This window comes from Opisthorchis viverrini (assembly GCF_000715545.1).
Source record: "Opisthorchis viverrini unplaced genomic scaffold opera_v5_10, whole genome shotgun sequence".
NCBI lineage: Eukaryota > Metazoa > Platyhelminthes > Trematoda > Opisthorchiida > Opisthorchiidae > Opisthorchis > Opisthorchis viverrini.
In genome coordinates, this window is record NW_008751666.1 from 2077752 (window position 1) to 2092167 (window position 14416).

At 43.7% G+C, this 14416-nt stretch overlaps 2 protein-coding genes across 2 annotated transcripts in view; one reads left to right on the forward strand and one right to left on the reverse strand.

Annotated features, from left to right (window-relative positions):
- The window catches only part of T265_00976 (hypothetical protein), a gene marked incomplete at both ends in the record, with an annotated part of 95918 nt that overhangs the window by 56728 nt on the left and 24774 nt on the right, over nucleotides 1–14416 (reverse strand). The window contains 2 exons of the mRNA XM_009164891.1: nucleotides 2743–2864; nucleotides 9613–11469. Of these exons, the coding sequence (XP_009163155.1) occupies nucleotides 2743–2864; nucleotides 9613–11469 (1979 nt within the window). The remainder of the gene's footprint in view (nucleotides 1–2742; nucleotides 2865–9612; nucleotides 11470–14416) is intronic.
- The window catches only part of T265_00975 (hypothetical protein), a gene marked incomplete at both ends in the record, with an annotated part of 70838 nt that overhangs the window by 28629 nt on the left and 27793 nt on the right, over nucleotides 1–14416 (forward strand). Inside the window, one exon of the mRNA XM_009164890.1 lies at nucleotides 6019–6138. Coding sequence (XP_009163154.1) covers nucleotides 6019–6138 — 120 coding nt within the window. The remainder of the gene's footprint in view (nucleotides 1–6018; nucleotides 6139–14416) is intronic.

The window sequence follows — 14416 nt, forward strand, 5'->3', positions numbered from 1 at the left end:
AAGAGGAAAGGGGAAAGAGGACAGCCCTGTCGGACACCACTGGATGTGATGAACTCAGGAGAAAGCTTCCCGTAGACCTTTACACGGCCGCGGGAGTTGGCGTACAGCGCCTTAATGAGGTTCAAGAATTTATGAGGGACACCTTTGCTCCGCAGACAATGCCATAGTGCTTGGCGTATGCTTAACTACTGCTTGCCAGAGTGCAGTTATCTGCGCGGAATTCATGTTGTCGGCATCAGAGAGGTAGTTACCCTTGGCCTAACAGAGAGGCACGCATGAGGTTATAAAATGTTGGTGTGCTGTCGGTGCCACTCGCTTTTCAGGATATGGACCACGTCATCTCCACTGCGTTTGCTTGGAGACGGTGCAAGATATAACTGCCAGTCTCTGTCAATGGCATTTGTGTTATCAGTTTCTATCCAAATTGCCTAATGCGTGTCTGGAGGTTTAGTCACTTCGGAATAATTGTGGTAGCTGGCACTAAGTCCCTTCCCCGTCCACTTACATTCTCTTCTCTGAAATAAGGCTTTGAACGGCAGCAAAGCATTGGTGTTAAACAATGATGTCATGCTGGTGACAGTGACGATGATGATGACGATGACATCAAGTGATGTGTCGTTCCTGCTTACATGTCCTGTGTGCAGGAATTAAGGGATCACGATACGGCCGATGTGACCTGACATTATTTCTGGTTGAGAGGTTTATTATTGTACTTGGGTTGCGCTTTTATCAGGACGCCCACACGTATGGAAAAGGACGAATAGTGCTCCCACCAAAATCTTATGGCATTGAGTGGATGCCGACACACTACTACAGTAATACAATTCTTTAAAAGACATCGCAGTACATGTTCCTAATCCGACCTGGATAGCCAAAGGATTTTATATCCCACACCTCTTTCGACCAACCGACATTTCATGCGACACTTTGCGGGTTTCATAGTGGAAACCACCAGTATAACTCGGTGAGTCACAGGGTTACACAAACCGCCACATCATGGTAGGGGTCAATCTTTTTGTAGAGGAATTCAGGATTAGCCGGGACTGCTCTCTAGCGTTCTTAACCGTACTGGCATCTTCATTTTTTAACTTTCTGGTTCCACCAGCCTTCTGTCTTCGAAAAGGCTACGCTAGAGTTGTCATCTAATCGCTTGTCTATTCTAAACTCAGAGGGGTAGAGCGCCTCGCGTCACATTGACTGACCGTTCTGAGGAACATTGGTTCCGGTGTACATACTCAGAAACACCACAAGTACGGTTCCTGACGTCAAGTTTGTTCGTTATTATCTCATCGCAGTTGTGGTCGTCTGTAATGCATTGCATAGTAAACATGTGCCATAAGCTTTTCTCGTGCTAAATCGGAGGCTTGTTTTCGGGGCTTCTTGGGGAGGTTAAGTGAAAATCTTTACCGTAAAGGACGTGAGTTAAACATATATATTCCCGAATGGCCAGCACTCAAGGAGGACGCTGAAAAACAACTACACCCGTTTTTCTAAACCTGTTTCCTAAACTGCTACACAACAACTGGATAATGCGCACCCCCTATGACGCTGTCACTTCTCCTAACTCCTCTTGTGCCCACAATCCCTGCCAGTTATGCTTTTATTCTGACTGTTTTATTGTGATTATACCTAACCGTATGCCACCTACAAGTTGGGAATAAACATTATAATTATAATTATTACTATTATTGCTAACTTTTTGGTAAACTGTCTTTGCACTCGAGCACGGGCAGCATTGATTTTTATAGTTTGGAACTTTTCGGTAGAGAGAAGAGCCTGGGATGTTAACAGATGCACGGCATTTTTTCATCCCAGAATTGCATTACTATTGAGCAGCACATGGATGGTTTCAGCCTTCGGATTCGCCGAGCTGTGCACATGGTGTCCAGCATGAGACACGCAGTCAGGATGGAAGTGTTGGTACGTTTAAGCGGAATTCGATCAGGTGAGTTTAATATTAGGACCTGATTACGGCATTCGATGCGTTCACGGATCTCAGATTCAATCGTATCAATCAGATTTGACGCTTCTATATTGCTTGGATCTCATATTGCGTTAGGATTTAGAAGACATGAAGTCGACTGCATGGTTCGGAGGTAGGATATTTCATTTTCCATCTGGTGCAGACGTGTGGTGAGGTCCTGCAGGTGTTTTTCTGACATGGGATCCTACCGGTAGCTGTGAGAGAAGGGTGTTGCCCGTTTGAGAAGGCGAAGATATGTCACTTAGTACTACTAAACAATCTGAGGTTGCTTAGAGTGCCGTTTTTTGCGGCCTCAAATGGTAAAGGGGGTTGGGAGCTGGGTTGTTGTTGATGGGTTTTTCATCGCTTCACTTCTTTCAGCTGCCTGACCCATGAACGTGATATGAAAGTAATGCACAAACAATGGAGACTTGAATAAAGTTCCTTAGCCTGGCTATATGTGCTGTCAGAAGCGGTACGCTGAAGCTAAGGGCAACTGAAAAAACGGTCTGACATTATGATGGTCAACCCTGAAAACAAACCTTGAAAGCAAACAAGATACGTTATACCCAAGTCTTATCTGCTTTAGCTTCCCAGTAACTCAGCTATGTGCAAACTCCATAAGACAGCCGTTAACTCCTGTTCTTGCGACAAGAGCGAGATCAGAGGTGATCAGTGAGATAATCACAAGCAATGGATAAATTTGGAGGCTTTAACCGGAACAAACAAATGAAAATTGTACGGGGGAAAAGTTGCACTAGCAGATAAGCGGAACTCACTGATCTGGAGAAATTTCTAGCTCTTCCCATTGTTCTTGTAAGGATGAGTCCAAATCCAAATAAGCTCCAAATTCGGACTGTGCTTGGGCAAACCGACAGAGTTGCAATGCAGATTCCTCCAGCTAGATGGTGAATGTGAAATGATAATTCAGTTTTACCTACACGTTGAGGGGCTTGTAAACATTTGTGGATACCGGAGAGTTGTACACTTAGGGGTAATTCCATTAAAAATACGTATTTCGGAGGTCTGATGGGCTCCAACATGGTGGTGGATGTACAAGAGAATGGATCACGATCATCTAGATATTGAATGCGACACGTGAAATTAGCCATGCTTCATTGATCTCATTCAAATATCCGCTGGTGTAGTTCGCATCTAGAAACCTGAGTGCATGTGGTTCGTTAAAACAAGCACCCACAGCGTGTTCTAGTTCATGCTACACGAATAAACATTTTATTCTCGGGCAGCTCCCACGAAAACAATAAACTTTGCCTTGAAGTTGGTCCACCTAGAAAAACCGAGTAGAAAAATTATTCAAGCTCGGTTCTGTCCCATGATAGTCAATGAGTGGTGAGAATAGGCTCACTGAATACCAAGATCGTAACTGACCGAACCAATGTCCCTATCCAAAAACCTACTTCGTACCCCTTCACATAAATGGCTGTCTCTCAGAGGTACGCAATTTTTTCGCCGATTGTTTGCTACGGTGAGCCCTAAAACCCCAAATGCCTGCCAGGCAGGAGCTCGCATAAGACAAGCGCTCAAGGAAGTGACCACCAATCAATTAGAAAAACTTATCCGCCTGTTTCCAGAGAAGAAGAAACGAATTTGCTGATACGTACGCTCCCAAGAATTTTAAACCATTTACCGTTTCATCCATTTCCCTTCTTGCTGCAGAAGTCTTCTGCTTAACGTCCGAGAAGAAGTAGTATCTCCGTCACCCCGAAGACCACATCCAGAGGGCAATAACAGACGTCACTATTCTACTGGGTGACAAACCTAGGATTATTTGTTGGTACTAGCTTTTCCAGTGGATTCTAATTGATCCCGATCTGTTTCCAGTTCTTAGTTATATGAGAGCTTCTATGTGCTACTCAACTCCACACTCCATCATTTTGCAAACCTCTATAATGTCCCTGTTGCCACCGTCATTTCACGTAAAAAAACGACTCGCCGTTCAAGCCTTTTTGCGTGCTAACCCTCGGTAACTGACCACCCACCGGGTTATCATACTTCGTTCCTTGTAGAATGGCTATGCTCTGGTAGAACGCATGGCTGGTGGAAACTCGGATATTGTGCATAACTAGCGAGCTCAAAGAGGACGAAAAGACTCGTGACACTTTATGGTAAGCCCTAGCTTCTCACGCCGCGTAGCTCAATAGTGCGCATTATAGTCAAGACAGTGTATGAACAGCGTTCCAAATTGTGGAATCAGTACTTCGCGTCCCCGAATGGCACGGACGCAAACACAGCTCTTCGGGTTTTAGGTTCTGTCTACATAAAATAAACTGTGGGCAATGTAGTCTTGTCAGATCATGTCTCAGTCACATGCTGTCCATTACCTGGTGTGTGGAAGTGTCTCGGGATCTATAGTACCACAACTTGGTGCTAAATGCTGGAAAATATAGCACTTTACTAGGCTCAGTGACGGGCTGCGCATTCTGAGCTAAAGTTGGTTTATTCAAATCGCTCGGAAGATGTGGCTATGGCGAAAGTCTTAAGCTTGAACCTTGTATGCATTCCCTTAATGGCTGGTACACAGCCAAAAAAATTGATAATTAAGTCAGCATTGCTCGTGGAGGCTTCAACGCCACACCTAACGGAACGATAGCAATGTTAGTTTCTTTTCACGACATTTTGTTCTCTATGGTAGGCACTCTTGCACAGTCTCAGGGAGGTGTTTTGGGTGTACGATACCCCATCGTTGCCGCGGTCTAGAACATCAGTAAAGGATAGTGGGCATGGATTGGTTTGTGAGACACCAACGCCGATGATCGCCGATTAGACAGGATTCCCTCGAGCAGAAAATTATTGATCTTACAAAAAGTACTTTCAGCAGTTTACTCGGAAACCCGATAGGATGGCCGGCTTCGAGTATCCCGTATCTTTGCTTGAAGGCCGTCACCAGCCGGAATGACTAACTCGTCGCCCGGAAGTTGGGCAACGATGGTTGGATTTACCGAAGGGTAGCTGGGGTGCCACAACGTATCAGCGCGTGATCAAGCCCGCCTGGACTCTTGGATGTGGCTTGGTTTGGAAACTTTCGATGATCAAGTTTTCCTCCATAAAAGATTCCCGGCCTATCCGATATACATATCTCTGTCTTGTTACCTGATGTCGAAGCACGCGGGTGCACGTCTCACCGAAGGTCGGTGAATTTACTACCCATTTCCTGTTTTTTGAGGGCTCTGCAAATGTTCGTCTCTGTGACCTCCGACGCCTGATTTGGAAAGTGTCCAGTAAAGTGGACGAGAGAAGTTGTTATCGTTTCCGAAAGCCAGTTATGCTCGTACCTTTTCGTCCCCACCCAAATTGTGCTTCGACATTCACCCACCCCAGGAGCGTCGTCTTAGCTGGGTCCAATAATAACTGTCCCCAAGCATAGACACTCACATCAGCTCAATCGCCGACACGGGAATATATTTGTACGCAGGAGATATGGCGATCTCTGAGTTTTGAGGTATTCATTTTTCTCTCGTCGGAAGTCCTGCTCTACCTTCACAACACGTTCAAGCAAACGGCTTTGTCCTTCCGCGGAACCCTTCTCTAAGCAAAGACTCGTGCGGGATTTCTTCGATCGTTTCTGTTGGCCAAGATATGGTTTAAGCCGAATATGTCTCCAAATTATAATTTCAGGTGGACAAGTTCCTGGGATTTTTGTCTGCCCTATCGCTTACCGGTTTTCATTCACATCACAGACTAGAAGAACCTGAAGTGCATAATGTTTGTAGTGAGAAACTTTTTATTTTACTGGACAGCACTCGAGTTTTAATGAACCCGTGCTGATCGGCTTGTGCTAAAATTTTTAGGCCGATTCTATCAAAGTTCTTGAGTTTCGGTTCACGGTTTAGATAGCGCAAGAAATTGACGTCTCAGTCACTAATAACCGTTCATTTATTCTTGAAGAACGGCCAACTGGTGCCCCCATAAAAACATGTTGTTGACGGAAAAGGTTTGCGGATAATTCAACCGGGTTAGTGAACATGTCGCGCTACAACAATTTTCTCTGAGTGTAAGTGGTTCACGTAAGCGCCCCCTCTCCAGCTATTTAACAGATACCACAAAGATTCGTCGTGATTTCGATGTTGATCAACTCAAGGAGACCCAGAAATTCCTATCCCTGAAGACTACTGAGGCTGATAATTTCTGCTCAGATTCACAACGAGCTGAGGACGGTAAGTAAAAATTTTATTAGCTGCAGAGCCTTTACAGACCTTGATTTTATGTCACGAGTTGACCGCGAACTTGTTTGTGTTTGAGTAAGGAAATTCTGCTGAGCACAGCTGGAGGCTACCTTCTCAAATGTGTTCATCCCTGACTCTACACGCTTCCTAAATTGTTGCAGCAAATATGCGGTCTACACCGGTCAGATGCACAGAACAACAGCAACGAATGTTCTCCGGAGGTGCCGAGGGTGTTTGCATACAGAACATTATCTCAGACTGAAGATGGCATAAGTTAAATTCGAATGCAGAAAACGCGGTATTTTTCCACTGCCATTCCTGTCGAACAATACAACTGCTGGTAGGTAAAAAGCACTAGCTGGAGAGGCCGACTGAAGTCCTCGCGGGTAGAAACAGGCCAAGGACTAATGACAAGCAACCAGAGTAAGTTTAAGGGGTTAAAGAACCGCCTTTGGATATATAGTTAAGACATCAAAGTTAGGGGCCATGCACTGTTCGCCTCTCAGTGTGATCCATTATTTGGCGAATGATTTTTCAAAGCCGCATGATTTTTCCCATTTGTTTGTTCCCCATCCCTCGTTTTTCGGATCTACAATATGCAATCGCGACTCTATGACTACCTGCTTATTAGCAGCAAACGGCTGACCGTAGCAGAATCGCAAGCCACTCACAACCCAACTAGAAAAGTGACAGTGAATTGAAAAAGAATTAGACACCGATAACAAATTTTTATGGGATTTCGTCCTATAAGTGAAGCCAATCTGTGCTGAAAAGCCGAGAAGCACTGTACAGCTGTTTCATCCTTATTGGGAATCATCAGCAGTGCGCATCTCATGAAACTCCGAAGAGTCTCGAACCCGCGACCTCCCGGCTAGTAGTTTGAACACTTAACCCAAATCTCCTCACACTATGAACACCAATAACAAATACCTGATTGTGTGAAAATTGCCCCGTAGATAATGCAGTCGGTATCTCGGAGGTAGATAGTGCATGTTTGAGGTAACCCAAAGACAAATTTGTGTGGAGCGTAGAAAATAGTCAAAGGCAGGTGATTCGTCTGGGATATCCGACGTCTACTCTGGAGTTAGACGAAGATTCCAATACCGGAGATTTCTATCCTTCGCACCCTGCCTTTGCACTACCTTCCACGTTTCGCTGAGTGCTGTATATAAGCGGATTTATGGCGTTTTTGTCTCCTACTGTTCCACTTCTGCTTTGATATGCATTATTTGGTATCAGGCTGAGTCTCGACAGTCAACAGTATACCGATCAATATTACCTTTGAACAGTCTTGCTTCTTCAATTCGGGATGGGTGGAACTCGGTTCCCGCATAGCAGGGGAGTGCTTTCATACAATGGTTGGCCGCCCTGCTTTTCAGGCCCCAAGTGTTGGTATTTGAACTAGAAGGAATTCCCCGAACAGTTAATCAGATGACACTCAGATTTTGAGAGGTCGTATAACTACAGGAACCTCACCATAGACATTTACACCCGAGATCGTCAAAGAGCAGGCGATTTGTGTATACTAGGTTGTTTGCGGTGCAAACAAGCAGCCTTTGATACGCCGTTTCGATATACATGAAGGGGTCACAACAGGGAACACAAGTGTGGGTTAAAAAAACACATGGGTTGAAAAATGCCTAACCTTCTTCTTTGTCCACAAGGATAATAAATATATTTAACAACTTGCTAAATGACATAGCTGGAGCGCAGGGAGAATGAAACAGACATTAGAACAATCAATACCTATAGTATGGCTCTCATACCTGCAGAGGTGGTCCGACGTTAGGTGGTGCCTGCTATTGTACTCCTCTTTCCTGTCAGTTGATGGCACACAAAACGATCTAGGCAGCTGGATATACTGGGAACTTTTGATTTCTTCTGTCAGTAGATGGGCTACTGAATAAAAGGCCCGAAAAATGTAGTGCAACCTAGAGATGTTTTTTGGTTATAGACATGAACCTACTGACGTTTACATGCAACAGGATGTAGTACCCCATGCCTTTAGGACTTTTTTCATACTAGTCCGTACTGTCAGATGATATTTTACCAGCCAACCAGCCATGCAGTGTTTCAGTTTGGTCTACTGCGGAATTCAAATGGACTCGCCGCGCTCCAAACTGCGCAGAAAACCCTCGATGTACCACATCACGATTCAACGCAGACGCCTAGAACAAGTAGGTTTATTCACTCAAAATTGGCTGAAAACAGGTTGACTACGTCAAATTATGGTTGGACGTTTGTGTGCCTGAACTGGTGAGATATATAAGTAACACGAAGCTATTATTATCCCTCAGTTACTAAGTAAAGTTGCAACCAAAACTTTCCAAGTCCATTTGGTCAGGTCTTAGGGAAATTTTAAAGTCACAGGATTCTACATACCGTCGTGATTAAAAGGAAGAATTACGAGGCTGTTTCAACTATCCTAATAAGCTTTAATATGATATCTAACTGGCATTTTGCAGCGGCTTTGGTCAGGTTTTACTCAGCTTAGGATATATTATCACTGGACTTTCCGACGTTGCAGAACAAAGGTATATCGTGGAGATAACTTTCGGAATAAGCGGCATTCGAAATGATAATTGGTGCGTTTCATTTGCTTTATGGTAACTGGATTGCTGCACGAACCAATTGTATCACGTAAAATCTTTGAACTAAATTGTCCGTAACAGCTGGCTTTTGTTCGTACTTTTTAAGAACGATCCAGCAAAATGAGGAGACTGTACTTTATTTGGACAACTCAGTTGGAAATACGGGGTTTGCTAGGTGAATTTCTGGCTAGCAGAATGTTACTATCTGTGAATTATGCAATTAGTTGGTTCGCCTAAGTTCCACTCACCTCACACACATATCGACCGGCCGGCTATCGGTCATGTACTAAAGAGCATTAAACTTTAAGCCACAATTTATGTCTGTCTGGTGAGCCTCAATAAACACCAAAGGTCCCATGTGGGATCTATACACATTTCAGTGTCTCCGATTCTTTTTACCTTGGTTTGACGACGTTTTCTTGAAAGGGTTTTGCGTAAATTTTATTAAAATCCGGCTGTAGCGCAATGTTTATTTCTCTGGACATATTGGAAACTTTAAGTTGGCTGGCGTCTTGATGAGCCTTATACATGTTTGAAAATAACGGGTAAATGAAAATGGGGTTTGAAAATGAAATTTGAAGGTATCCTCGGAGAGAAAGAACTTATATACCATAATTAGAACCATTATTTTAGTTTTAGCTTTGTGTTTTTACGGATTCCTCGGTGTGAAGGCAGTCTTCAATAAACACATACCGACAACATCTAACGGTACTGCAACTTTTACGGGCAAACTCTTTACGTTACAAAGAATTACCTATCTTACTTATACATTGTGATAGTCCTCACAGATCAGAACTTCTCTTCTAAAAATCAAACTATGGGATGAGATGCTCAGGAATCAATTTGAATAAAACTTGAAAAGAGCCAGACTCACTTTTTTGACGTCCACGCCTGATTCTGTGAGAAGTTCGTTGGCAGTTTTGTATCCACGAAAGCTCTTCTCCTCAGCGTCCGTAAAGCGCCTGTCGTGATATTTGTTCCGACATATATCCATCAACATTCTAACATTAATTGGTCGTTTGTGGCTTTTCATAAGCAAGTTCTGAACATCCGTAGTCATGCGCTGGAACATTTCCTTGGACTTCCAGGATTTGTACACAAGCTTTACTTCTTCTTCGTCGGAATCCCCACTTCCATCTCTGTAGTATTCACGGCGTGGAGACGGAGGTCCACTGACATCTTTCTTTTTAACCGAGCTTGCATCTGATCTGGAGGATGGTCTATCTTTTAGGAGATCATCTATGTCTGTGTGTTGCATAGCGTAAGAGATACTACCAGCTGTATTTATAGAGCTGCGTCTCCTGGACGCCAAATTTGGGACTGTGCCATTGATTTTTTGCTCCGAAGTCAATGTATCTTGGCGAATGGTTGCTTCTGAGTCCCTAGAGTATCGTGAGACCTCCGATTTTCTCAGCTGGGGATGATGATGCGTATGTTTCTCTCTTAGCTGCACAACAGCTGGTTCACAGGCCTGTTCTTCAACATCCCAGAGTTGTGAACCACCCATTTCCCCGGCAGACGGTGGATCGGCATCCTGTAGAGCATTTTGGCGTTTCCAAGCGTTTACTTTCTGTATTGGATCCTGTGACTGAGTGTTTGCACTCACTAAGTTACTCGGCAGCTCACGTTTGCGTTGTTCCTCCGCGTTGCGCAAGTTCGCCTCCTGCTCCCGCAACTCAGCGGCTATTTGTTTTCGCCGCTGTATTTCTTCCTCTATTTCTTTATTTTTCATCTCATCTTTTTCCCATCTAGCTTTTCGTTCAAGCTGACGAACCCTGCGGCTCTCACGTTCAATCTCCAGCTGTATTTGGTTCTTCCATTCTTCTTCTAACTTCCGATTTCGCTCAAGTTTTCGTTGCTCGGTCGATGAGAGATTCTGAGCAGGTTGTGGTGACTGCGGTGGCTGCGTTTGGGCTCTAGATTTACTAGAATAATCTATCCCATAGACGGATTCTCGCCATCCTCCCTTCCCAGGTTTTGGGCTCTGTGGATCTGATTCTTGTTTCTGAAGTTGGGTCAAATAGCGTCCACCAATGTTCAATCTCCTTGGAGTGGACAGCTTTGGACCAGCTGACGTTGTGCTACCAGAATTTTTGGCAGAAGGTAACAGAATGTCATCCGCTGTTTGAGTACTGTTTGCCACTACGGGTAGCTTATGGGAGTTTCTTTGCATTTTTTCTGTTTTGGTCGAAGAAATCCCTGAGATTTTGTTGCGAAAACCAGAATCTTCCTCAGTCGAACATGACCTGCTCGTTACAAGCACATAGCCCTCTGAAGTTTTGCTAGCTGACTCACAAGGTTCCGCTTCCTCTTCCTGAACGACGTTCTGACTTAGAGAGCGTGAATAAACGCCTCCCGTTTTGTTAAAGTTACTTCCTACTCCAGAACTAGAGTCTCTTGATGAGAGGGTGCTGGTAGAATACCGTCCGCTGGAGAAACTGGAAAAGGGAGATGTGTAATCTGTGTACCCAGCAGACGTTCGATCAATACTGGGGCGACGAGAATGTATGCTACGGTCGCTATCATTTATATTCTTTACATCACCAGAGGTTCCAGAATGTCGCAGTCCACTCGACCCACCCAACCCATAGCTTACTCCAAACTGGGAGTAGGATGAGGGCGATCTAATGGGCTTCAGAGCAGTACCAGAAATATGGGGAGATGCTGGAGTGCTTGAGGTGCTTCCGTAGGCGCGCCCAAACTGAAGACCGTTCGTATAAGTAGGTCCACTCTGTTGAAAGGAAAATATAGAAATTGGGTGGAGAATCTCAAAGTATTGTGTTACATTAGATTTGTAATAGCTCCAAAAGTGTTAAGGAGAGTTCTCAGGAAGGGGCAGATAGACACGGTATGATATTCTCTTTAGGTTCGTTCCTAGTGAAGTCCAAGGTGAACCTTAAGGACTTCACACAGTGAAATTAATTGCAGCGGTATTTCCACGCCCTATACAGGACTTCCACTTAACTGGACTACCTTTTTAAACAACCACTAGGGTACGGTTGCCCAAAGGGCTTCAGACAGACAAACCATTCTCCATAAATCTACAGAAGCCACTTGAAAACCTCGGAGGTTTCCGAAATTCGCTTGGCTTGGTGTGCCTTTGTACTTGTTTTATTGAGGCAATATCTTCTTGTAATCTAACTTTCGTGTCGCCTTAGCTGTTTTCCTAGGGAGGAGATTGTTATTTCCGACATTTTTTACCCAAAAGTCTAAAAGAATTTGGTACATGTTGGTAGTCATGCATATATACTTGCATAAAACTTTTTTGCAAAAATCTACCACAGATCACCGCACAACTTAAAATGTAACAGGCACCTGATTTCAGGATTCGGTATTTATGCTCTGACCATCCGCGATGGATAGAAAGCACTTTTACCTGTCACATGATGCTAAACAACAGGTGCCACTGTCAATTTTTTGCAAAAAAATTCGTCTTGAGTGTTTGGATGCGATTAGAGTAATAAGTGTGGGTGGTCTACAACTGTGATGAAGCTAAATACTACCCAGTAAAAGAGAAAAAAAATGAAGTCTTTTGGTCTCCTACGGTATAGCTTAAACCAGCCTTAATGAATTGTGAAACAGTAAACCGAACTGAACATTGACCGGATCGCTTTGTTGACAAGCTGACTGATGTTGAACCAACATCCAACCTAATATAATATATTGAAGAAGGGACGATCTTTATGTTGGTTCCGCTAGATAGCTACAGATGAAGTTTCCCCAGAGAAAACCGAGATAATCACGAGGTAATGTATTATTTCGCGAGCTTGGTTCCAGCGCCTATATAAACAAATCTTTGGAGGATTAAAGTAAGCCCACTTGATGGCCCCTGTTCTCTTGGTGTACACCACGTAGATGTTGCGGCCAGGTAGGTCTTCTTATCAGAAGTTTACAGAGCACGCGCGGGGACGTCCTGAAGTATGCCACTGAGGACCGTACCAAGCTAATTATCAACATTTTAAAATAAGATTCAGCCACTGACCAGGCAAAGAAATAGATGTTTAAAAGTGTCCCTTAGCACAAAAAAGACCCTAGAGGGTTTATTTGGGTAAACGGTCTCCAGTAGTATAGTTACGGTTCCTGAGTTTGATAAGCAAAGAAAGGACTTCGAAAAAGGTCAACTTTGGGTTGTAAGTGACCTCAGTACCTGTACACTGGACACAATATAAAAACTGTAAGACCGAGTGGTCTAAGAACAGTGCATATTCGGATTAGACAAATGGGATGAATTTTGCTTATTTTCTATTGTACGTTCGTTTACTCGAATAACTGGCATACACTTTTCTGAATGAATGTGGGGCCAAATACATACCATTATTTGATTTTTTGAGTGTGTGCGGATTTTGTGGAATTCTCGGAGTCTGCGTTCGAATCTCATTTTGTAAGATCCCGCTTATTGTGCGAGTGCTATATCTACTGGGCCACTTAGGTTGTTCACTCTTTGTTTTGCTTGTTCACCCAAACTTCACAGCTGATTCACTACACAAACTAATTTGATGGCAGTTGATATCTGTCGCTACCGTTCATGGACCCCTTGTGTGACTTCCACAGTGGACCATCATATCATCCGGTGTAAATTATCAAAGTGGAAGGCTGTTTGTTATGTATTCAAATGATAAGTTTGAGTACATGCAGCGTGAAAGGAACGACGCGCCTGAGGACGGACACGAATGGCGCATCCCCATTCATCCCACATGTGCTTAGACTTCTCACTCCTCCAAACTCCCCTCCCAGTTTCCAACAGTTGAAACAACTAAATAATGTAACTTGCAAGATATAATTCAGCTTCACTGTTGGTGTTTGAAGCTTACGTGAATGAAACATTTTATTTTGTTTTACACAAGCTTAATTATCCGACTGGACCTGCGGGAGCATTCTCGTTTCACATTCACCATAAATTAGTTTTCTACTGTGAACTCTGCATAATTGTCAAATGGCACTCTAGAAATTAGAAGAGGCAGCAAACGAAAGTATAACCTCCGGGCAGTCAATAATGGAAATTCAAGGAACTCCTTGTAAGGTGGCTAGAAATGGGTCGTTTGGGGGGGGGGGGTACAAGCAAGCATCTGCATAAGAGAAAAAATTGTCTGGCATTCTTGATAGAACGGGTTTATCATACCTACCCAGTGTTTCAAATGTATTTCAGTAAACTAGTACATTGTCGCCGGTATAATTACTTTTATGCAAAGAATATTGGACGACGTAACACACGACTCATAAAAGCTGCTGAAAATTCCTTGACAGCATAAGACCGGTTTCGCATTTCTTAGGGCTCATCAGGTATGCACAGTCCCCGAATTTTCGTCAACCTTATGTTCTACACAAAACATCCTATACGAACGATTCACCTGGGTTCCAGCTAAGTCTCCAGCAAAACGAAATTTATTTGCAAATTAGTGCATTTCGCTGATACTGGACGACTTCTGAAAGTCGTCATAAACCTCACTATCATTTGCGTCCTTTTTGCAGCCATCACTCATGTTTGGTCACCGAAATCTGCAAAATATGTCCAGGACTTATTTTGCCTTTCAATAGAAATTTCGCTCTGTAATTGAATACAATCTACACTGAACAGCAGAGAAGCCCTGTACAGCCAGTTTATTTTCACTGGAAATCATCAGTATTGCCTACCTCGAAAAACTGCAGGGAGTTTCAAACTCGTTCGATCACAAGAAGCT